Raw genomic sequence first — 24,428 nt, 5'->3', positions numbered from 1 at the left:
TCTATACTTTACTAAGGACACAGATGTGTACCACTACAGAAGATATTTAATGTATTTTTAAAACTTCATATAAATTATTTCATTTTACGTATTTTCCTATAATTTGCTTTTCTGATTCAACACTGAGTTGAGAACTATAGTCTAAGGGGTTGGAGAGTCAGACATGACTAAGCAACCATCACTTTCACTTTTTCATACTGCTGCTGCTGCTAAGTCGCTTCAGTTATGTCCGACTGTGTGACCCCAGAGACGGCAGCCCACCAGGCTCCTCTGTCCATGGGATTCTCCAGGCAAGAACATTGGAGTGGGTTGCCATTTCCTTCTCCAATGCATGAATGTGAAAAGTGCAAGTGAAGTCGCTCAGTCGTGTCCAACTCTTAGCGACCCCATGGACTGCAGCCTACCAGGCTCCTCCATCCATGGGATTTTCCAGGCAAGAGTACTGGAGTGGGGTGCCATTGCCTTCTCCACTTTTTCATACTACTATTTATTTATCCATTATCAGGCTCAAGGATACAAACATGATTTTCAATTTTTTTGTTATTAAAACCAGAAGTGCAATTAAATTTTACTTTTAAAAGGAAATTCGTTAAGTTTTCAAAAAGACTTAAGCTCACTGTCAAAACTTACAGAATACTTTCCAGAAGTAACATTAAGAATTCAAGATGTTCATTTGCTCTCAAGCAATAGAGAAGAAAAAATTTCAGTTAGCATAGTTTTAAAATACAAATTATTGGGAATTCCCTGAGAGGCCAGTGGTTAGGACTCTGAGCTTCCACAGTGGGAGACCTGGATTTGATCCCTGGTCAGGAACTAACATCCCATAAGTCACATGGCATGGCCATAAATAAAGAAACAAATAATAATTATTAAAAATACAAACTATTGAACAACATCAGAAGGGCAGTAGAATTAAGGATTCATACTCATGATGTGACTAAAATGCATTTAAACAAAGAAAACACTATAAACTTGTAGTAAATTTTCTTACTGTCCTTTAAATATTTGCTGGACAATTTCCCCACCCATCTAATCTCTTACCACCAATGTGAAATCACACTTAAGAAGCAGCAATGTACTGCTAGGTAGTACAGTATTTCAATATCATCTAGAAATAAGTTCATTACTTTTACACAAATCCAAGAATACTATTCAGAGAACACCGTAAGTGTGCAATGTCAGTAAGCAAAAGAGCTATCAAGATGGACATCTAGAAAACAATGAATATTCTGTTAATACAGTCACAAATACTTACCCTTGCCCAATTTTTTCATATCTTGTGTATTTTTTCTTAGGGTCACCTATGCTTACAATAGTTCCTATTTTAAACAAAAACAACAAAAATTTGGAAACTCAGTCAAGTATTTTAAAATTGTAAACTAATTCTGATAACATTATTTCTTTTAATAAACCCCACTGATTTTAGAACATACATAACACTAAGTTTCAAAAATAACCTATGCTTCAAACACAAAAGAAATAATAATTAAAAAGTAACAGAAGCAAGAAGATACATTATTTCCACAAGGTTAGACCTCCTAACTAATGTCTTGATTATCCTAACACTTTCTAAAAAATGATGACATTACAGAATGACCAACTATACCAGTTTTCCTGAGACTCAGGGGGTTCTTAGGATGTGGCATGTTAAGTTTTAAAACTTAACCGGTCAAATCCTGGTGAGAGGACAAGTTGGTCATCCTACTTTTCATACTCCACTGAAATGTATCAATATTAAGGTAACAGTAAGTTACAAAACTACTTACTATGAGAAAAAAAAATATATAAAATATCCAAATGAAAAACCCTAATAGCTTTTCTAACTCTTCTCCTATATCTATCTTTTAATATATTTAGTAAATCACTTATTACTATAAAGATTACTCTAATATAAACTAATCATACATCTGCTTAAGAAAAGTTCACAAAGCACAACTAAGAAACAGGTCTTAAAATTAGGATTTTGTTTAAAAAAAAAAAAAAAAGGTATGATTTTGTACATAAAATCCTAACATAGTCTTATTATAACTAAGTCCAAGCATGAGAAAATCACACTAAATTTTCACTTAAACTTTCACAAGGTAAAAGGAGAGAGGGGCATATCCCAGAAATTCACAAAAATAAACCAATTTTATATAGGTACTCAGCCTCAAGCCTATATCCAATCTGTAATATTTTTCCTTGATGCCTCCAGATCAGTGTCCTAATACAACTCTAGTGGCTATAGACTTATAATGAGATACTACTGCTACCCTCTCTCTGGCCTGTGTGTATTATTTCCAGGGCTTGATTCAGGCCAATGATAGTTGATGGATGAAAATGGAGGAAAAAAATACATTTTATGCTTACACATATTATCTAGATAAGACATTTGGTTTAGTTATTTAGGGACATTTTGTATTCTACAGGTGTGCATAAATATATACAAACTTCCTTTGATAAAGTTTCCAATTAGGACCCTTAGATTTGGCCCTCTGAAATATTGCTCCCCAAAATACTGACTATTGCAAAGACTGCTCACAAGTCGGCACATAATAATAAGCAGGCAAAGAAGAGTATTATTTTGGCTTTACTACATTAACTGAATCTGTTGTTCCTAGGAGAAAACAATTTAAGCCAAAATATAAGGTATAAATTAAGACCCATCCAGGCCAAATGTTTCAGGGGCTGTTAATAATTTAAGAATAATGTAAAATGTAGGCAACATACTTAATTTCTCCATAATCTCTTCATCTGTCATTTTGGCCTTCTTTTTCTGTTTGTCTGAAGTCTTGGCACCACCATCAACATTAGAATCACCAACTGGTGCAGGAATAGGATCAATTACAGATCGTGTATAAATCTGCAGAGAAACAGTTAATTACTAAGACTTGAAGAAAAATATTTTTAGGTATTCTTAACTGGCACACTATTCAGTTCTTTGATTTTTGACAAAAACTAAGTTGTTTCCAGTGTTCTAAAGAATGAGAGTAATACTTTCAGACTTGTTTTACTAAAGATTGGTAACTAAGAGGCAATGTAAAACATTTTTCTTAGGAACATCATATACATATGTTAAAAGCTGTATAGCAAAACAGAAGATTTGTAAATGAAATTTAAGTGCAGTCAGATAAAAAATAATGTGCCAGAAATGAAGCAGAAAGAAATACAACTTTAAAAATCATATTTTTCTAAAAGAGAGAAATAAAGAGCAAAATAATGGAAATCCTGATGTTGCAATGTGAGTGTCAGTCACTCAGTCATGTCTGACTCTTTGCAACCCCATGTACTATAGCCCCCCAGGCTCTTCTGTCCATGGAGTTCTCCAGGCAAGAATACTGCAGTGGGTCGCCATTTCCTTCTCCAGGGGATATTCCCGATACAGGGATTGAACCCAGTGTCCTGCACTGTAGTCAGATTCTCTTCTATCTGAGCCACTAGGGAAGCCTAACTATTATTAATTCCCACAACAATTTTTACACAAATATAATTTCTATCATTTCATTTCAAAGAGTCAAGTATAAATGTAAAGAAAATAGAGCCCTGTACCGATGAGGATACAATGGCAGTCAGTTTTATACCTGTTTACTGTGCCAACACCTCACCACAACCCTCTGTTAGTATAGGGAGTAGGACAGGACTCCTGCTGTCTCTGTCAAATGTTGTTATTGTTAAAATTCTCCCATATCTGTTAGAAATTTCACTCCTGGCAGCCTCTTGAATGATACTAATGTTTTAACAGAAATGTTAAATGGGAGATAAAATACATGCTTTGGATAAGAGGTAAGATCCAAGTTCAAGTTCTAGACTTAGTACTTTTCTACACTGAGATAAACAGAGAAAGGCAGAGAGACAGATGAGGTCTCTGGAAGAGATGGGGTAATGCAAAAAGAAAACACAATATGCATTTTAACTTTTAAAGACCCATTCAACTTTAATTTTCAAAAAAACTAGTTTTTTGATGAATGGTATTTAGGTAAAGATCTCCTAGTTAAATCCCCCATATTAAAATATTTTCAGCAGGAGGACTTTTTTAAAAATCGTGCATGGAACCAGAGATCAAATTGCCAACATCCGTTGGATCATAGAAAAAGCAAGAACGTTCCAGAAAAACATCTATTTCTGCTTTATTGACTATGCCAAAGCCTTTGACTGTGTGGATCACAATAAACTGTGGAAAATTCTGAAAGAGATGGGGATACCAGACCACCTGATCTGCCTCTTGAGAAATCTGTATGCAGGTCAGGAAGCAACCGTTAGAACTGGACATGGAACAACAGACTGGTTCCAAATAGGAAAAGGAGTACGTCAAGGCTGTATATTGTCACCCTGTTTATTTAACTTATATGCAGAGTACATCATGAGAAACGCTGGACTGGAAGAAACACAAGCTGGAATCAAGATTGCCGGGAGAAATATCAGTAACCTCAGATATGCAGATGACACCATCCTTATGGCAGAAGGTGAAGAGGAATTCAAAAGCCTCTTGATGAAAGTGAAAGTGGAGAGTGAAAAAGTTGGCTTAAAGCTCAACATTCAGAAAATGAAGATCATGGCATCCGGTCCCACCACTTCATGGGAAATAGATGGGGAAACAGTGGAAACAGTGTCAGACTTTATTTTTCTGGGCTCCAAAATCACTACAGATGGTGACTGCAGCCATGAAATTAAAAGACGCTTACTCCTTGGAAGTAAAGTTATGACCAACCTAGATAGCATGTTCAAAAGCAGAGACATTACTTTGCCAACAAAGGTCTGTCTAGTCAAGGCTATGGTTTTTCCAGTGGTCATGTATGGATGTGAGAGTTGGACTGTGAAGAAGGCTGAGCGCCGAAGAATTGATGCTTTTGAACTGTGGTGTTGGAGAAGACTCTTGTGAGTCCCTTGGACTGCAAGGAGATCCAACCAGTCCATTCTGAAGGAGATCAGCCCTGGGATTTCTTTGGAAGGAATGATGCTTAAGCTGAAACTCCAGTACTTTGGCCACCTCATGCGAAGAGTTGACTCATTGGAAAAGACCTGGATGCTGGGAGGGATTGGGGGCAGGAGGAGAAGGGGACGACAGAGGATGAGATGGCTGGATGGCATCACTGACTCGATGAACATGAGTCTGAGTGAACTCCGGGAGTTGGTGATGGACAGGGAGGCCTGGTGTGCTGCGATTCATGGGGTCGCAAAGAGTCAGACACGACTGAGCGACTGATCTGATCTGATCTGATGCATGTATGCTCAGTCATGTCCGACTATTTGTGACCCTGTGGACTGTAGCCCACCAGGCTTCTCTGTCTGTGATATTTCCCAGGCAAGCATACTGGAGTGGGTTGCCATTTACTTCTCCAGGGAATCTTCCCGACCCAGAGATCATCTCCTGCATTGGCAGGTGGATTCTTTACCACTGAGGCCAACTGGGAAACCCTTTTAAAAACCACTGGAAATCAAATACAGACTGCTGTTTTTTAAAACTCATATGCACAGACACACAACCCAGTTCATTAATCAGAAACTCACTGATTTTGTATGATCTGGTCGTGGAGCAATAACAGGAGGAAGAGCCTCTTCATCATCGTCATCTTCCTCTGTTACTACTGCTGATGTTTCCGATCCCTTGGTATTCAGCTGCATTTATCATATAAGCAAAGTAAGAGAGACAAGTCAAACATAACAATAGATGAAAATACAACTATCTCTTTTTTGAACATACTTGAAAATATATTTACTAGCTCACTTCAAAGCAATAAAACCTTACTTGTTCTAATCTAATCATTTTTAAAGGTAATAAAAGTTTATGAAACAAATGTATACAGTAAATACCAAGTATTCTTAAGAGAGAATACTATATAGAGAATTTTATATCCTTTAAGCAAGCCCAAAAAGTAAACAATCACTTCATTTGTTAAGACCAAAAACAAAAATCCACTGGGCTTTGTATAAGTCAGAGTTTTTCAGTTATTTAAAACAGCCTGATTCACCAGAAAAAGTGTTGGCTAACAAAGCAAAAGAGCAAGGCATTATCCTTTATACAGAGTGTATTATTTGCAAGGTGGGTGCTAGATATGGATTTTACATGTTATTACATATAGTGTTCAAATAACTCCAGGAGATGGTTTCCTCCAAACTGAGGAACTGAAAATAAAACAGCTATTATTTGCAGGAGGTGTTTGTGCTTACATGGTAACTTAGATGAAGTCTCAGACAACTCGGAAGATTCTGACAGGCTTCTTATTCTTCAGTATATTTCCATAGTCTAGATTCGGTAAGACGGTGCCAGAGGAAAACGCTGGCAAGTTCTTTGTATTCATGGTTATACATGAAAACATTATCAAAAGTAACTAAATTGCTCTAACAATCATAAGTTTTAGTTACTATAAGCATCATTGGAGGAAATTCTATTTGCTTAACAAAGATTCCTCAACTAATCAAGTACCTATCTAAAAGTACATATCAAGTAGTTATTTCTGAAGGCTGTAATTTATTTTGGCAAGTAAAATAAAAACTAAGATTTGTTTTGGGTAACTTAAAAGAAGAACTATAAGAAATAACATATTAACTTACTGCTGGTGTTCCAGAAGGGAAGCCATCTTTCTCTGAATACAAAAGAGAAAATAATGCTAAGTGAACAATTCAAAAAATAAAATGACTTTTACACAATAAAGGAAGAATAGACAAAAGCAAAGTAAGTGACATGTTCTTACACTGGTATCATTTTGAGTTGAATTAAAACTTAAGAAAAATAATATCAGTTTTTAAATAAGAATTTACACAAGACCATAAACCTCAAATTTAATGGAACTCTGTAAATTTGCTAAAAGTCACTGAATTGCAAACATCAAGTGGGTGAATTTTAGAGCATAAAATTATACCTTAATAAAAAATTTTATTGGAAACTAAACAGAAGTTTATTCATAATGATATTTTTCTCCAGCAAACTGCCTATCAAGGAACTTAGAGAAACCAACAGTAATTGTATAAAGGAAAATTACTGACATAAATTTTGATCAATATGAAAGCAAATCCCTGAAGGCAAAACCACAGTTCATGAAGTCTAAATACCACAATATTCATTCTGGAGTTAGAACAGCAAATTTTGTATTATCCTTTAAAATGCCCAGATACACAAACACACAAACATACCATTTTCTGTTCAGACACTGATTTAAAAAAAATTATTCATTTATACATTATTCATTTAACTGCATTTACTAATTGCAGTTGGGAATAAATGTGACCTTTTGCTAAGGATGTACTACTAGACTACGTAAAAAAGGTCTAAATACACCAAGTGGACCTTATTGGTTCTAAAAGGATATAACCAAATAAGTACAATCAATTAAAACTAAATGTATAATCTTAGCTCAATCATATTATTTCTTAAAACTACATGTATGACTTAAGAGGGGAAAGAAACATTAAATGATAACCCATGATGTAATTAGCAAAATCCACACTGAGGGAAAACAGGACAAATGATTCTTTAACAAATAAACTGTAAGGAAAAGACAGCATGAGTGCTAATGTAACGGCAGGAAGCCTACATAACAGAGATTCGAGACACAATAATTGATTGTAATGTATGGATTTTTTTTCTAGTCCTTATTTGAACAAATGAACTTAAAAAAAAAAAAAAATCCACTATTCTCCAGTTCCTACCTGATGATATTCCAAATCTGAGGAATAAATTCTTTGAGTTCCAAAGCTTATATTTATACATGTGATGGCTTTCAATTTTTGAGTGGAAAACATTTTTTATTTCAAAGTCTGTGCATTTATATACAGTAAAATAACCTGTCCCACTAGCAATAAATATATTTCTAGTTTGAACATGTCTGCAAATCAGCCTCTTTCCCATCTGTTGCTGGAACTCATTCAAAAGCAGGGAAGAGAAAAAACCAATAAACAAAAGGCCAAAATATCCACTTTTGGCAAAACTAAGAGATTAATATAATCTCCAGACTCCATATTGTACACAAGAGCTGCCCTCTATTGGTTTACAAAGGGCAGATCTATGCAGGGGAAAAAATAAAGACAACCACCATAGCTTAGCTCTTATTCTTCCAGAAGAATCTTTACTCTCCAATCCCAGTTAAGTGAGCCTGTTACCATGGTCTGATGTCTTACCAGGAGGAGTAAAGCTCAGATATTTCTGCTTCACTGTATTAGAGTCATAGAACTTCAAGACGTCCAGCACTGCCTGAGGATTCTTCTTTTGCTCTAGTTTGGTGATATTGGAGGTCTGCAGTAATCGAGCCCACTGTTCTGGCATGCCCTAATGAAAAGATATTCAGAAATTAGTTGTTTTGAATTGCTCTAGTAAGACCAATTTCCAGAGCAAAGTGACAAAATATATAAAACAAATCAACCTACACAATTGCAGGTTTGACTAAATTTTAAAAGGTCTAGTTTTCTAAATCTATATATGTTGCAAATTATAATCAAGAGCCTCAGCTCCCTAGGAAAAGGACACATCCAACCACAAACACTTCTGTACAAAGAGAAAAGCACTAAGAATTCAGTTTACATGTGGACAGAAAAGAATACCTGAAGGAAAAGCTTGAGCTCTGCTTTATAAATGCATTCCACCTAGGTAAACTTACAGTGAATTCTCCAGTAACAGCATCAAAGCCAACATGGATGGTATGCTCAAAATCAGACGGAGGAGAAATTTCTGGCCTTTCCTTCTCTTTCTTCTTACTTCCTAGAAGGCATTAAAAAAAAGCCTTTTAAAAGGTACTCGTAATCATGTTTATAGTCTTCCCCAAACAGATTAGGAACAAAATTATTCTAAAAAAGAGATTTTCCCTAAAAACACGGGCTGATAGGAAGCTGATAAATCAAGCATAGAAATCTCATGGCTGTAGGGTGGGTATTGTCAACCAGTGTCCTGATTAAAGAAACACAGACTGACCCAACAACAGGCCTAAATAAAAGTGCTCAGGACAGAAGAGACGGTCCCTTAGAGTATTGCTTCTCTCATTAATAAAGAAGTACACTTCACATACTGAACAATTTGGAAAACAGTCTATCGAGCCCTGTTTCTGTATTTACCCAGCAAGAGCAATTTACATTACTATGATTATGGATAACATACACCATGTGAACAGGCAGTTTACAAGGACCATGTCATTTTTTTGTGTGTAACTCTTCCTTTTTATTGATGTTAATAACTGTTACATTTTAAGATTTCCCAGTTTTTCTGTGGTTCTACCAATTATTTTTACATTTCTGCCACACACCTATCTCTGTAAATTCAAACACATCAGTTCCATATTTTTCCTCCACCTAACCACCTTGCTCTCAGATTCTCTTATTTACTCTGCAGCAATTTATGTCAAGACTTCTGGCAGAGATATTAGTCCCAGGTCATCCCTTCACTTTTATGCTGCGCTAGAACTGACTTTTTGTATTCTATGTTCTCTTCTTCTTGGTCTACACCCTTAGCTGATAGCTCTCAACTAATTGTATATGTATTTAGATCCAAAATACCACCCTCCTCTGAATTTCTTCTAATTCTCAGTGTTGCTATTTAGAAGGTCAATGCCACTTTCTCATTTTGAACTACTGTTGAAAATCAACTGATTATATATATACACAAGTCTATTTCTGGATGTTCAACTCTGTTGCAATAATCTCTTTATGTCAATCAGACTAGATTATTGTAGTTTTATAATAAGCATTGAAACTATTAATATATAGTATAAGCCTTTTCTTTTTTAAAAAATTGTTTGGCTCCATTCTAGGTCTTTTGCATTTCCATGTGAATTTTAGAATAAGTTTGATAATTTCTTTAAAAAGTCTGCTGGGATTTTGATTAAGACTGCAATGAATCTATAGATCATTCTAGGAAGAACTGATTTAATAACAATATTGTATCTTCTAATCCATGAAAGTAGTGACTCTCTCCATTTATTTAGGTTTTTTTTCATTCCTCTCAGCAATGTTTTATAGTTTTATCAATGTACAGATCTGTTACTGCTTTTGTCTGATTTCTGGCACAGTATTTCAAAAAGTCTGATGCTATTGCAAATGGTACAGTTCTTTAAATTTTTATTTTCAATTGTTCATTGATGGTACAGAAAAACATAATTCATTCTTAAATATTGATCTTGTATCCTGAAACCTTACTATGAAGCCTTACTTTTTGTTCTAATAGCATTTTTGTAGCTCATTACAGGATTAGCTAAAAAAATTCAATTATGCTGCTGATGAATAAAGACAGGTTTACTTCTTCCTTCCCACTCTGGATTCCCTTTAATTTCTTTTTCTTGCACTGGCTAGAACACTGCTGAATAAAAGTGGTGAAAGGTGAAATCAGGACATTTTTCCTGATCTTAGGAAAAGCCATTAATTTTACCATCTAATTTGATGCCAGGCTAGGTTTGTCAAAAATGTTAAAGGCATTTCTTTCTATTTCAAATTGGCTGAATGCTTTGATCAGAAATGAATATTGGATTTTGTCAAATGTTTTATCAATTTTTATTGGTATTCTCAATAAATTAACTTTTTATTTCATTGATTTTTCTGCATTTTTTATTTCACTAATTTTACACACTGACTTTTATTATTTCTTAATAATCTACTTACTTAGGATCTCACCTGCTCTTCCTTTCTAGCTTATTAAAATGTCTTAACTGAAACCACTGATTTGAAATTTTCCTTTTCTAAAATGGATGTTTAATACTATGCTATGCTAAGTCACTTCAGTTGTCTCCAACTCTGTGCGACCCCATAGACAGCAGCCCACCAGGCTCCCCCATCCCTGGGATTCTTTAGGCAAGAACACTGGAGTGGGTTGCCATTTCCTTCTCCAATGCATGAAAGTGAAAAGTGAAAGCGGAGTCGCTCAGTCGTGTCCGACCCTCAGCGACCCCATGGACTGCAGCCTTCCAGGCTCCTCTGTCCATGGGATTTTCCAGGCAAGAGTGCTGGAGTGGGGTGCCATTGCCTTCTCCGGTTTAATACTATAAACGTCCTTAAGTACTGCTTTAGCAGTATCATACAGATACTGGTGTCTTAAACTTTCATTTTCATTCAGCTTAACATATTTTCTAAATATGTTAATTTCTAAATATGTTTAATTTCTTTGGAAGTGTTTTTATTTACTTTCCAAATATTTCCAGAGATCTTTTCTGTTGAGAACTAATTTCTAACTTAATTGCATGGTGGTCATAGGATTTACTGTGTGATTTGAATCTTCCTAAGTTTATTGAAACTTTAAAAATGGCCACAGAATGTGATATCCTGGCTAATGTTCCACACTCACTTAAAAAGAATGGAATGTTCTATAAACTGGTCAAGTTGGTTGATAGTTTCAGCAATTTTCTACTTGTTCTATCAATTATAGTGAGCAGTGTATTAGAATCTGCAACTGTAATGTATTTGTCTATTTCTTCTTGAAATTCTTTATTCACTTCATGTAATTTGAAACTCTGCTATTAAGTGCATAAATGTTTAGTTCTGTTAAACCATTTTGATGAATATATCCTATTATTATTATAAAATAACTTATTCCTCAGTCTTTAACTATTTAGAGAAATATTTCTTGGTCTCAAGTCTACTTCGTCTGACATTAACATAGCCAGTCCAGTTTTCTTTTCACTGTTAGCATACTTTAAGCAATTATTTATTTTAACCTATTTTGTGACTTTATATTTTTAAAGTGGATTTCTTATAGGTTGTGTATATACTTAGGTCTGCTTTAGCAATCTGTTATTCTTTGCCTTTTAAACGAGGTGTCTAGATCAGTTACATTTAATATGACTGCTACAGCTGGGTTTAAACCCATCATCCTTTTGTTTTCTAATGGTCTCTATTCTGTTTTCACTTCCTTCTTCTTTTGAATTAACTATGTATTTTTTATAATTACCTTTTGTCTGTTTTGTTTTTTTAAGCTATAATTTTCTATATACCATAAAGTTTTCCTACTTAAGTTATACAATTTACTGGGTTTTAGTAGATTTACAGAATTGTGCAATCATCACCACAACATAGCTTTGGAACATCTTCATCATCCCCAAGAAATACCTGTACACGTTAGTCATCACTTCCAGTTGCTCCCTTCGCCTCTGTCCCAGTTCTGAACAGCCACTAATCTACTCCTTACCTCCGAAGATTTGCCTATTCTGGCTGTTTCTTATACAATATGTGGTCTTTTGCAAATGACTCTTTTCACTTTACCTTTTGAGGTTCATTCATGTGAAAGCATGTATCAGTGCTTCATTTCTTAAAAATTCAATTATCATTTTAAAAAATTTAGATAAGAAAAAACATTTACCATTTCCAATGATTTTCATTTCTTTATGCAGATGCACATTTCCATCTGGCATCGTTTTCCTTCTGCCTGAAGGATTAGGTTTAACATTTCTTACAGTGTAGGTATGCTAACTTCTTTCAACTTTTATACATTTAAAAGTTTTCTTTCCCCTTCTGTTTTAGAAGGTATTTCCACAGGATACACAATTCTAAGCTGACAATTTTTTTTTTCTTTCAGTACTTTATAGATGTTGCTCCTTATCTTCTGGCTGCATTGTTGCTTACATAAAGTCTATTGTAGTTTTTTCCTCTATGTGTCTTTTCTTTCTGACAGTTTTTGTTGTTGTTGTTGTTTATAACAACAAGCATTTTTTAAAACCTCCTACTTTTCTAGAGCAGTTTCAGTTTCACAGACAATTGAGCCTAAGGTCTGGACATTTTTAAGATTTTCTACCACTGATTTTAAACAATGATCATGTGCCTCTATGTAGTTTTCATCATTTTTCCTGTGTTCGTTCAGAATTCACTGAACTTCTTGAATCTGTGGGTTTATAGTTTCCATTAAATTTGGGGGATACGGAATCCGCCATTTTTTAAAGTTTTTTTAAAAATAACTTTTCCTGGAGGATAGCTGGTCTACAATGCTGTGTCAGTTTCAGGTGTACACCAAAGTGCATCTCCACTCCTTTTTTAGATTCTTTTTCCATACAGGTCATTGCAGGGTGCTTAGTAGAGTTCCCTGTACTATACAATAGATCTTTAAGTTCTTGCTTTGTTGTTTTTTAACGTCTCCCCTTTCCCTCCTTTGGAGACTTCAGTTATTAGTCTGCCTGAAACTGTCCCATGGATATTTACTTTTGTTTCAGTCTTTTTTCTCTAAATTTTACTTTGGATGGTTTCTGTTGCTATGGTTTTCAAATACACTAATCTTATTCTGTGATACTTAGTCTATTGTTAGTTTTGTCCAGTATATTTTCCAACTCTAAAATTTTGATTTGTTCTTTTTTCTCTCTCCCTTTGCTTCTTAATATGCTGAATCTTTCATTTGGGTTCTTCAACATATGGATATAATTATTTAACACTTTAATGTCCACGTCTACTAATTCTATCATCTGTGTCATTTTAGGATTGATTTCAATTGATGGATTGTACTAATTATGGGTTTTTGCATGCCTGAAAAATGTCAACGAGGTACCAAACACTGACTTTTTTCCTTGATAGGTGTAGGTATTTTTGTATTCCTATAAATAAATATTTGTGCACTTTGTTCTGGGACATAGATAGGTGATTCTTAGCTATCTACACATATAGGAGAGAGTTTAGAAACACTTGATCCTTTTAGGTATGAATCAGTGAGCTGATTATTATAGTTAGATCAGGGCATTTTGGTCTAATCTTGTAAGTGTTATCTTTTCTCTCCTATTTTCCATCTTTGAACTTTTAACTGGGAAATTTTTCTTGACTATCTTCTAATCCTTTGACTATTGCTCTTTTGTTTACGCTGGTAATCCTAACTGCTGATATTCTAAGAATTACTTCTCATTGTTCTCTGACCATTTTTTATCTGAGAATACTTTTCCCATTTTGCGGACGCACTTTTTCTCTTTGAAGATCATATAGTTTGTGTGTGTATAGGCTGGGTTCTTTCCCTGGCTGTTTCTTCTACATTCCTGTTTTATCCCCTGTTGTTTTGAACTCTTATATTAAGGGTTTTTTATAGCTTTAAAAACTGTCCTCTTCTAAGCAAAACGCAGGAGCAGAAGGAACGTCCTGAGGCCTAAGGAAAAGGAGATAAAGATACGGGCGCATCATGACTCATTAGATGTCAGAGAGAACTGGGTTAAGATAGCTACTGATCCTTTGCACAAAAAGTATTTAAAAAGTTAACTTGGAGATAAGTAAGCGTTTTCATTAAAGATGTGTGCGGAGTATCCAAATTATTTTCCCCAGGACATTCTGTTTATCCAGAGAAAAATCTTTCAGTCTCTGTCTGAGGGCTTTGACTCAAAGTACAAGTGCTCTAAAAGCAGGGCAGAAGAAGAGTTCAGTATGTCACCTTTCTTGAATCTGCTTTTTTCATTCTATACCTCTTTCTGACTCCTCTGACAATAAGGAGCCTCTCAGATTTAATTCTCCTCAAATAAATGTATATATCATTTTGTTTTCTGTTCTTCCAGAGGATGGAGTTCATGACTGTGGAATAAAGAAGGGGCCCTGAGGGCCTTCAAAACATCCTATATGTTGGTTGGTCAAAATGTTCCTTTGGTTTTTTTTAAGTAAAAATAAAAGACACGTTTTTCACTTCCACCAAGAACTTTATTGAACAGTGTATTCAAAAAATTCACCATTTAGTTCTACTACTTTCTGCTATTTTTCTGGTAACTTCATCATTTCATCTTCCCAAAACTTTTTATCTTTTTCAGCAAAGAACTGATCCAGGTACCTTTAGAATATTCCAGGGAATTGAAAATCTTTTCAATTAAGAGAATTTTGCAAAGACTGAAAGAAATGGGACATCGGAAGGTGCAATGAGTGGTGAACACAGACGATGAAACAGAACTTCCCAGCCAAGCTTCAACAGTTTTTGTATGCTCATCAAAGAAACATGGGATTTTGTTACCCAGATGGAAGATTATGCATTTTCTGTTGACTAACTCTGGACACTTTTCATCGAGTGCTTCTTTCAGTTGGTCTAATTGGGAGCAATATTTGTTGGATTTAGTAATTTGGTTTTCCAGAAGGAGCTCATAATAGAGGACTCCCTTCTAATCCCACCATATACACAATATCACCTTCTTTGAATGAAGACCAACCTCTGGTGTGGCTGGTGGTAGTTCATTTTGTTTGTCCCACAATCTTCCATTTCACACTCTCGTACAATATCCACTTTCACAACTTGTTTTAAAAATGAAATGCTTTTATTATGTTTAAGTAGAGAATTGCATGCAGAAATATGGTCAAGAAGGTTCGTTTCACTTAACTTACATAGAACCCAAACATCAAAGCAAGTAACATAGCCAAGCTGGTGCAAATGATTTTCAACACTTGATTTGGATATTTTGAATATGTTGGCTATCTCCCACAAGATGCAATGTTGACTGTTCTCAATTAATATCTCAATTTGATCACTAAAAACTTCAACTGGTCTATAGGACTACGGATGATTGTCCAGGGAAAAAATCTCCAGGATGAAGCTTCGCAAACCACTTTTGACATGTTTGATGAGTCATAGCACCTTCTCCATATACTATACAAATCTAACTTTTGCATTTCAGTTGCATTTTTACCTTTCTTTACATAATAAAGCATAATATGCCAAAAATGTTGCTTTTTTCTTTCCATTTTCAATATTAAAATGGCTACATAAAAATTCACCAATTTTGATAAGGTTTTTAAAAAATTTTTTAATAATTTACTTATTTATTTTTTAATAATTTACTTATTTACTGAACTGGGTCTTTGTTGCTGTGTGCAGGCTTCTTGCTGTGCTGGCTTCTCTTGTGGGGGAGCACAGGCTCTAGGTGTGCAGACTTCAGCAGTTGTGGCTCGCAGGCTCTAGAGCACTGGCTCAGTAGTTGTGGCACACGGGCTTAGTTGCCGAGGCATGTGAGATCTTCCTGAACCAGGGATGGAATCTGTGTTCCCTGCATTGGCAGGGAAACTCTTAACCACTGGACTACCAGCTAAGCCCTTGAAAAGTTTTTTTAAATGCATGCTGATATGACAGCTGTCACAATACAATCCAACAAAACTGTTACAAATGAAGTTAGAGGTCACTAAGCACCAGTAAAGCCACTGTACAGAAAAAAACCAAACTAACCCCATAGATATCAGCCAACCCAATAGATAATCAACTTATTCTCCATTTTCACCCTATGTATTACACAAACCCCCACTCCCCTACACACACCACTGTGTACCTCTAAATCCTGAGCTTCTGAGATTTTTACAAAGGGAACTGGTTCACTTCTTATAAACATTCCCTTCTACAAATGCTTAGGATTAATGTCTTCCTCTGTTCTGCTTAGTTAGTGCTTCTCCACTTTACTCTTCCAAATATGTATTAAATCTCTTGTATACTACCATCTCCTCTCTCATTCTCTTTGCCCTTGTGATAGAAAAAATAATTCTTTTTTTTACTCTCATTTTAGTCATGTCTGGGGAGGGACAGTAAATAGGTGCATGTGGTCAATCTGCCATGTTTTACCAGAAGATTCTCCTAATAGGCTATGGTAGGAGGACAGGGCATATTGGCTGTGCAAAGGACCAGAGGGAAATGCAACTGTTAAGTCTAATATAAATTATACTACCTTTACTGAAACGCACAGTTATATTGCTCATTTCTACTAGGCAGTGGATAATCTCAGGTCATGCTCTCTACTTTTTGATTTATGTCCTTCGACTTCTAACCTGGCATCCTGCATATAGGAGGAAATTATTTTTTAATCAACTATAAACTAAGAGTTGACTTTTTAAATTATTATTATTTATTTTGGCTGCGCTGGGTCTCTGCTGCAGCACACAGACTTATTTATGGTATGAGGGATCTTAGTTCTCTGACCAGGGATTGAACCCAGCCTCCTGTATCAGGAGTGTGGAGTCTTATCTACTGGACCACCAAGGAAGTCCCAACAGTTGACTTTTTATATGGCTGTGAATTGTGGACAGAAAAACACACAATTTTTTTGCACTTTATAAAAATATTTGTTTCTTCTTTTTAAAAAATCTGCTCAGCATTCCACTTCTGATGTGTATGTAGTTGAGAAAAATGCTATTTTCTCATATGATCATGATTACAGATGACTGGTCGAAGGTAGGCATTTATTCAAGCCACATCAGCCCTAGTATCCCACACACTTCCAGCCAATTATATTGGTTCAGGGGTGAATTCCTAAACTGAGTCAGACTTAGCACCTTTAAAATATTTTTCAACTTGGGAATGCTGAAAAATTTAGAGATAATTAATATAAAGTTTCTTATATATTAATATTAGGAGTACAGACTAATGAATTTCAGGAAAGGAGTGAAAATGATTAAGCAGAACTTAAAAGCACAATACCTTAAACATCTGTTTAATTGGTTTTAATATAACACATACACACAAACACTCCCTGTATGTTAGTAGTTCTAATAGGAGAAAAAAAGAATATTAAAAAGTTATCTAAAAGAAAAAGATACTGAAGCATGTTTCAAATCAAACAATATGCTGGAAGGTTATTTCTATGTAAACAGAATCACTGTTTTATAACTCTGGAATCCAAGATCTACAGGACCAACAACAAGAAAACCCACAATCATCTATCTGCAGGACATCCACCCAGCAACTGGGTCACTTGATGGGAAGTAATGGACCAGGGAAAGAAACTTCTTTTAATGAAAGTGCACATCTTACTGGAGTGTACTGGAGAAAAAAAGATTCTTGGAGCTATTTTTCAACTTCATGAGACAGTAAAACAAGCAGGCAGGCAGCATCCTTCAGCTAAGAGGTGGGAACCCCAAGTGATGTACTGCACAGAAGATCCTAAGTATGCTACTACCACATCCTAAGAGGCAACACCTTATAGGCTACATTTGGGCTAGAGTCTAAAACTAAAAAATCCTCCATTTCTTTAAAAGGAAGACTTTTCTATTTAACAGAATCAGTGATTACCCCTTTGTTCTTTTGATCCAGAACAACTTCAAATTGGTGACCTAACTTGTACCATCAAGTAGAAGAGTATTCTCTACGCAATAGGCAGAGGCGTATGGACTACTATTACTAATCTCAGAATTACATCTTTAGACCAGAAAGAATATTTACAGTTCTAAGCCTCTCATCTTCAAAATCAACTAGAGGTGAAAGTGCATATAGGTTGAATAATTAGACATGAAAATTGCTTTAGTTTATAAACACACATACCACTCAACACTAGCTAAATGAATAGAGTTTTTAAAGATAAGCAAAGACGATGGCTCGTTGCCATTTTCATTATCAAAACTACTCAACTTGTTAAGCCTATTTCTCACCTGGACTACTGCAAAATCCTCCTAACTAGTCTCCAACTTCAGTGTTAGACCTCCAACAAAATCTATTTTCTAGACACTACTAGTCTTGCCTATGTAAGACAGAAATGTGACCAGGTCTTTCTCCTGTTTAAACTTCTGTAATGGTTCCCCAGGAAACAGGGTAAAATGTGAGCTCTGTAGCATGGATTACAAGGCCCTTTATGACCTGCTCCCTGCTTACCTCTTTAGCCTCTTCTGCTATCTGAGTTTCCAGCATACACCATGCTATTATTTTCTCTTCTTCTCTGCTTTCAAATCACATTTGACTGTATTCAGCTCCACAAATGTGCTGGGCCACTGAAACGCTTTTCTAAGCATAGGACACAGTTTTTAATTACCCAAATTCTCCTATTTTCACTTACTCATCCTTTAGTCATCAGCTGTAACATCACTTCTTTAGGAAGCCTTTCCAGAAATGACATTTTATTCTATCCTGATTATCACTTTCCAGTTTGTAATTGTATGTTGTAGTTTTTTATGAGTACCATCATGGCAGGGGTACCATCACGGCAGGGACACCATCTGCCTTGCTTATCAAGGAGTCTCTGATAACTCACAAAGTGAGTTATGAAAATTAGCAGGGATATGAAAAAAAGATTTCTTCAGTCAAGTTGTTATACAAAATGTATAATTTCTAATTTTCTTAATTTTTGCAGTGACATTGATTAAAACCAATAATGAATAACTGAAGATACCTTAAAGTCTTTTTTAAATAAAAATATTAGCTGTCTGTTTAGTAAGGACAACAATAAGGGATGTAAGTTTGAGTAAAATAAAATTAATATCTCTAGATTAGGCTTTATATTAGAGCTGGCAAAGATCTTAAGGTCACTGTAATTTTTAAAAATAAAAACAGTTTTTTCCCTTGTATCCTTCTGTTTCAATATGATAGACCAAGCATATATTGTAGCTCTCCCCTCCTACACCATGTTCATCATGGAACAAAATCTGCAAGGAATGCCCAAAGATGAAAAGCAATTAGCATAAAACTAGAGAGAGGCTGCAGGCAGAATACAACTGCAGATAGATTTCTGTATTCACACAAGCATGAAAGTGCATACACATCCACATTTCTAACCCTCATTCCAATCCCTCAAGGCCCTGCCAGAGGTGTTAGCTTCCTGGGAGCCTGAGTTGGAAAGGGAGAAGAGCCCCAAGAGTAGGAGGAATCAAAGCGCACCCTACCCTTCCAACATTTCCTCTTTTTTTCTCTCAGTCTAACTGAAAATTACACACTCCTAAATATCTCCCTGTAAATGGGCTACACCAGCGACTCCAGATGTTCTACTCTCAACTACAAAGTTGAAAGCAACTCTCACCAACTTGCTTTATAAATTCAAGGCAATTCTAATCCAAGCATCAACAGGTTTTGTTTTTATTTTTTAAAGTACATGATAAGCAAAGTGTAAAATTTATACAGAAGAGTCAAAAGATCCTGAAGAACCACCTGGTACCAGATTTGCTCTATAAGGTATTAAGAACTATAAACTGTAATGATTATATAGTATTAGTGTAGGTACAGACAAATGAGTCAATTCAATAAACAGAAGAAAACACAGAAACAGATACTGGCATGGAAAGCTGACAGATAATGGCTAATACTACAGGTCAGTGCGGAAAGGATAAAAATTTCAATAAATGATCTGGGACACTGGGTTAAAAAAAAAAAGTGAAAACAGATCTCCCTTTACAGGGACAGAAAAATCAAATCCAGATAGTTAAAAGTTTAACTTGTAAAACTTTTTTTAAAAACCTATTAAAATATCACCTCTAGTATGGCAAAAATTTCTTAAAACACAAAGTTAAAAAATGAATTGATCGATTTAACTACACCAAAATTAATAATCTATATTCATAAGATACCACTGAAAGGGTGAAAAGGCAGTTTGCAACCTGGAAAACTATATTTAATAACACACAGTTGATGAAAGGTTAGTATATAGACTATAATGAATGTTTAAGAGAAACAACAGAAATCTGGACTAAAAGGTACGTCATAGAAAACACAAATGAGTAGTAAATTAACATAGGAAAGACAATTTCCCAAATCATCAGGGAAATCCAGATTAAAACCACAATGAGATACCACTGCACACCTCCCAAATTGGCAAAAATCAAATCCCATAATACAAGAATCTGCAAAGATGTTCAACAATGGAACATATGTGTTCTGTGAGAAAGAACATTTAAAAAAAAAAACCAAAACTTTAGAAAGTAATTTGTTAAACATAATTAAGTCAAACACAGGAACACATACCCTTTAACCCAGCAATTTTACTGCTAAATTTTTAAATCTTTGGCCAGGACCCACACCAATCAATACATTTTACATCCTGACTCAATGAACACACAACTGAAAAGTTTTGTGCAACTTTTGCAATAACTCCATTTATACTCCATTTCACTTAGTGTCATTCACTATATATATTTCATAACCCACTACTGCAGTGGTTTTTAACATTAGATGCACATCAGAATTATCTGAGGTATTAAAAAAGTTAAAAGCAAAACCAAAACTGATGTCCAGGTGAGCTCGTGAAGACTGCTTCAACTGGTTTTTGATGAAATGCTCTGTTGCATTTATGTAAATGCATGTTCAGTTTGCTCACAAGCCCTACCACGCTACCATTTACCCAAAATGCTGGACTGTCCACACTTTCTCTTTCATTCTGTACTCTTCTTTTCCCCTTTCCAAGGCTGTCCCCAAGTACCTTCTAACCTATTGTGAGCATTCTACCCCAATTTTGTATTCTGCTCTCCACAGGCAAGTAATTTCCACCCTTTGAGCAATTTCTTCTGGTACTAACCTCCATACATTTTTTTTCTAACCTCTTTAATTATAAATACTGTGTTTCCAGTGCCATTTTTAGATTTTTCTTACTGACGTACTACCATGGAAGATTTAGTGCTCTCCAATACATCCACTCTTTCTGCCTCTTCTCATGCTTTCTTTTTGGTTCACTTCCCAATTTCCCCCTTTAACTTGCACTTCACTCAGTCTAAGTATGTACATATTTTATTCTCAAACATGCCAAATCCACATGCTACCACTTCTGCTAAATTAATTTTAAAAGCATACCTCCAAGAGTCTTTTCAGTTACAAACACCCATGAAATCTTAAAAATAAGAGGAAATTTAGAGATATACATTAAAATGAAGTTTTCCAACTGTTCAACAATTATATCCTGCCTGCGCATCTAAATTCTCTAAGACTTGATTCCATATTAACTATATCATCTCATTCCAATTTTCACTGCTTATGTATTTTCAACTCAAATTAAATGTATTTATTATTATACACAAAGCACTGTTTTACCTCTCCATGTAAACTTACACATACAAATGGAAAAATATACTTACATCCACTTTATTAGCTGTCAGTGTCATACTGCCATGCTTAGTACAATAAAGTAATCTCTAACCTTGATTCTACAATCCATTACCAGTTCATAATCCCTGCATGCATGCTAAGTCGCTTCAGTCATATCTAACTCTCTGTGACCCCATGGACTGCAGCCTCCCAAGCTCCTCTGTCCATGGGATTCTCCAGGCAAGAATACTAGAGTAGGTTGCTGTGCCCTCGTCCAGGGTATCTTCATGACCCAGGGATCAAACGCATGTCTCTTATGTCTCCTGCATTGGCAGGTGGGTTCTTTACCACCTGGAAGGCTACCCTTTACCACCTACCGTCACCTGAGAATCCCCCTTCTCCAAATTCTAAAATCCATAAAGCTCTGAAAACCAAAAGTTATTTCCTTAGTTTGACACCAAAACAAAAATAGTGAATTCAACTTATGTAGACAATTTACACCCTTTATCCCATTTTGCGTGACTAGACCAGTGGTTCTCAACTGGAGGCCCTTTGCCCCACTGGGGAATCTAGCAATGTCTGGAGAAATTTTCAGTTTTTACTACTGGGTAGGAGGTGCTACTTCTAACATCTAACACATAAAAGCTAGGAATAGTGCTTAACATTCTACAGTGCGCCAGGCACACCCCTGCAACAAAGCATTATTTTGTTCCCAAATGTCAACCTTACTGAGGAAGAGAAACATTGGACTAAACTCTTGTTTATGGAAGATTTATTAGTATGTTGATTACTGAGTGGTGCCCAGAAGAATCTGAGGGTGTTATAGAATACATGATAAAGACATTATCAGTACTACTCAAAAGTCAGAAAAACTCCTAATTCCAAACCAAAGCTACCTCCTGAGATTGGAGACAGGAGACTGTAGACTCTATACTTCCATTCTTCTATTAAGTCTTTCTCAAATATCATGATTTGCATTAAAGCTGGGAAGCCATGAACTATGGTCCAAGTCTTAGAAAACGAAGGAGAGAACAGAAATTCACTGGACCTAACAAAGAGTCGGACACGACTGAGCGACTGAACTGAACTGAACTGAACAAGCAGGATGAGCAACAACTTTCGTTTTATTCTTTTCTATTACAGTTTAAAATAAACTAGCCTCTCTTTCTTTTTTTGAGTGCACAGCGTGGCTTGCAGAATCTCAGTTCCCCAGCCAGGTGAACTTGGCCTTCAGCAGTGAAAGTGCATAGTCCTAACCACTGGACCTCCAGGGAAGTCCCAAACTAGCCTTCCTAATAGTGCCCATTTACTACCATCAATTGTATGTTTATCATTTGCACCATAAAAGATATCAGCTGATTATATTTAATTAAAAAAACATCAAAACCAAAACACAGTAACTGAGACTCTTGAAACCACAGTAGCTACTTACCTTTCTCTGTGCTTGAAAATATAGAGATGATTTTATTCCTGGGCTTTTTTTCCTCTGGAACGGAAGGCAAAGGTTTCAAACTGTGATTGGCTGATAAAGGGTCTTTGCCTCCAGTGCTAAAAATAGTACTGCTCATTCGCACTGGGGGCGCCGGAGGCTTGTCTTCCAGTTCTCCGTTATCAGACATGATTCGGAATTATGATATGGCCTGAAACAGACAGGCAAAAAATACAGTTAACAGCAAGGTAAAAAATAGTATGGACAAACACAAGACAGTAAGAATCCCCTCCTCAATTTTAAATTAAAAAAAGTTATCCATTTAAAGTTATAAAACAAGGATGAAATTGGCTGCAATCAGGCAATCTCCCCTAACAAAGTTGGTAAACGGGGAGCTAAGAGATCTTTGAAAAGTCATATCCTGTTAAAAAGAGGACTAAGATAATTTTTGGAAAGCATGATGACACTGACATATCAGAGAATATCAACTGGATAGTAAGTTAAGTATTCCAATGAACAGACAGATAACATGGAGTCTTAAAAAAAAATTCCAAGAAGACTATGTCCTGACCAGGCAATAATAGGATATATGTCTCTGACAGGTTCACTTCCAGAGCAGACAGAACGCTTGCTATTAATTAATAAATACCAACAAATAGCCTCCAAATCTGATTCATGTTCACTAGCCTTGTGATTACAATTTAACCCCCATACAAACTTTGGTAAAGTACCAGAACATGCCACTGGAACAGTATGTGGTTTCTCTGAAAATTTGAACATCTAACTACATACGTTAGGCCTCTGCAAGTCAGGAAACACTGATAAAAGTAAATCCAGAGTTTGGCCAAACCCCAAGGTTCTGTCAGCCTATGATGCCCTGTCCAGGCCGTCCAGTTACTCTCCTTATCCACATGGCTAATAAAGTGGAAATGTCAACTTTGTTCACATATACTTATACACATCTATTTTACGTCTTTTAAGAAAAGTAGATTACACACATTTAAAATCCGCAGTAAAAGAGAAGAGATGCCTAACTTATGAGTTCTGATACCAAACTGTACCACTAGGAAATAACACAATATCCTCCTAAATAAGACTTTGATTGGCAGTTAGATACTAATTTGAAAATAACACAACTTGATACATGTAAGCCAACAAAACTTTGTATGTGCACAATGAAAAGAATGCAACTGGTTTTAGATAAAATTAAAAATAATTTAAAAAAATTTTAGTCTAAAATGCTAGTATGTGAAGAAAAGTAGATACCATTTGAGAAGAACTGAGGGATGAAGAATTATACCTAATTCCACTCCAAATTTTATAGCTTTTGTTTTCCTTGACAGGAGTAGGTCAAAGCACTACTGTATAATTTATATGTCACATAACAGTTATTTTTCAGCCTACAAAAGAGAAAGAAGG

At 35.5% G+C, this 24,428-nt stretch overlaps 1 protein-coding gene across 1 annotated transcript in view; it reads right to left on the bottom strand.

Moving 5' to 3' along the window:
• PAK2 (p21 (RAC1) activated kinase 2) overlaps window positions 1–24,428 on the bottom strand; it is a 92,879-nt gene that overhangs the window by 25,246 nt on the left and 43,205 nt on the right. Inside the window, exons 2-8 of the mRNA XM_027537357.1 lie at window positions 23,013–23,220; window positions 8,571–8,671; window positions 8,095–8,242; window positions 6,532–6,563; window positions 5,488–5,595; window positions 2,710–2,842; window positions 1,256–1,319 (exon numbers count right to left, since the gene is read on the bottom strand). Coding sequence (XP_027393158.1) covers window positions 1,256–1,319; window positions 2,710–2,842; window positions 5,488–5,595; window positions 6,532–6,563; window positions 8,095–8,242; window positions 8,571–8,671; window positions 23,013–23,199 — 773 coding nt within the window. The 5' untranslated portion in view covers window positions 23,200–23,220. The remainder of the gene's footprint in view (window positions 1–1,255; window positions 1,320–2,709; window positions 2,843–5,487; window positions 5,596–6,531; window positions 6,564–8,094; window positions 8,243–8,570; window positions 8,672–23,012; window positions 23,221–24,428) is intronic.

Source organism: Bos indicus x Bos taurus, chromosome 1, assembly GCF_003369695.1.
Source record: "Bos indicus x Bos taurus breed Angus x Brahman F1 hybrid chromosome 1, Bos_hybrid_MaternalHap_v2.0, whole genome shotgun sequence".
NCBI classification, from domain to species: domain Eukaryota; kingdom Metazoa; phylum Chordata; class Mammalia; order Artiodactyla; family Bovidae; genus Bos; species Bos indicus x Bos taurus.
This window is presented reverse-complemented; position numbering and strand designations above follow the sequence as displayed.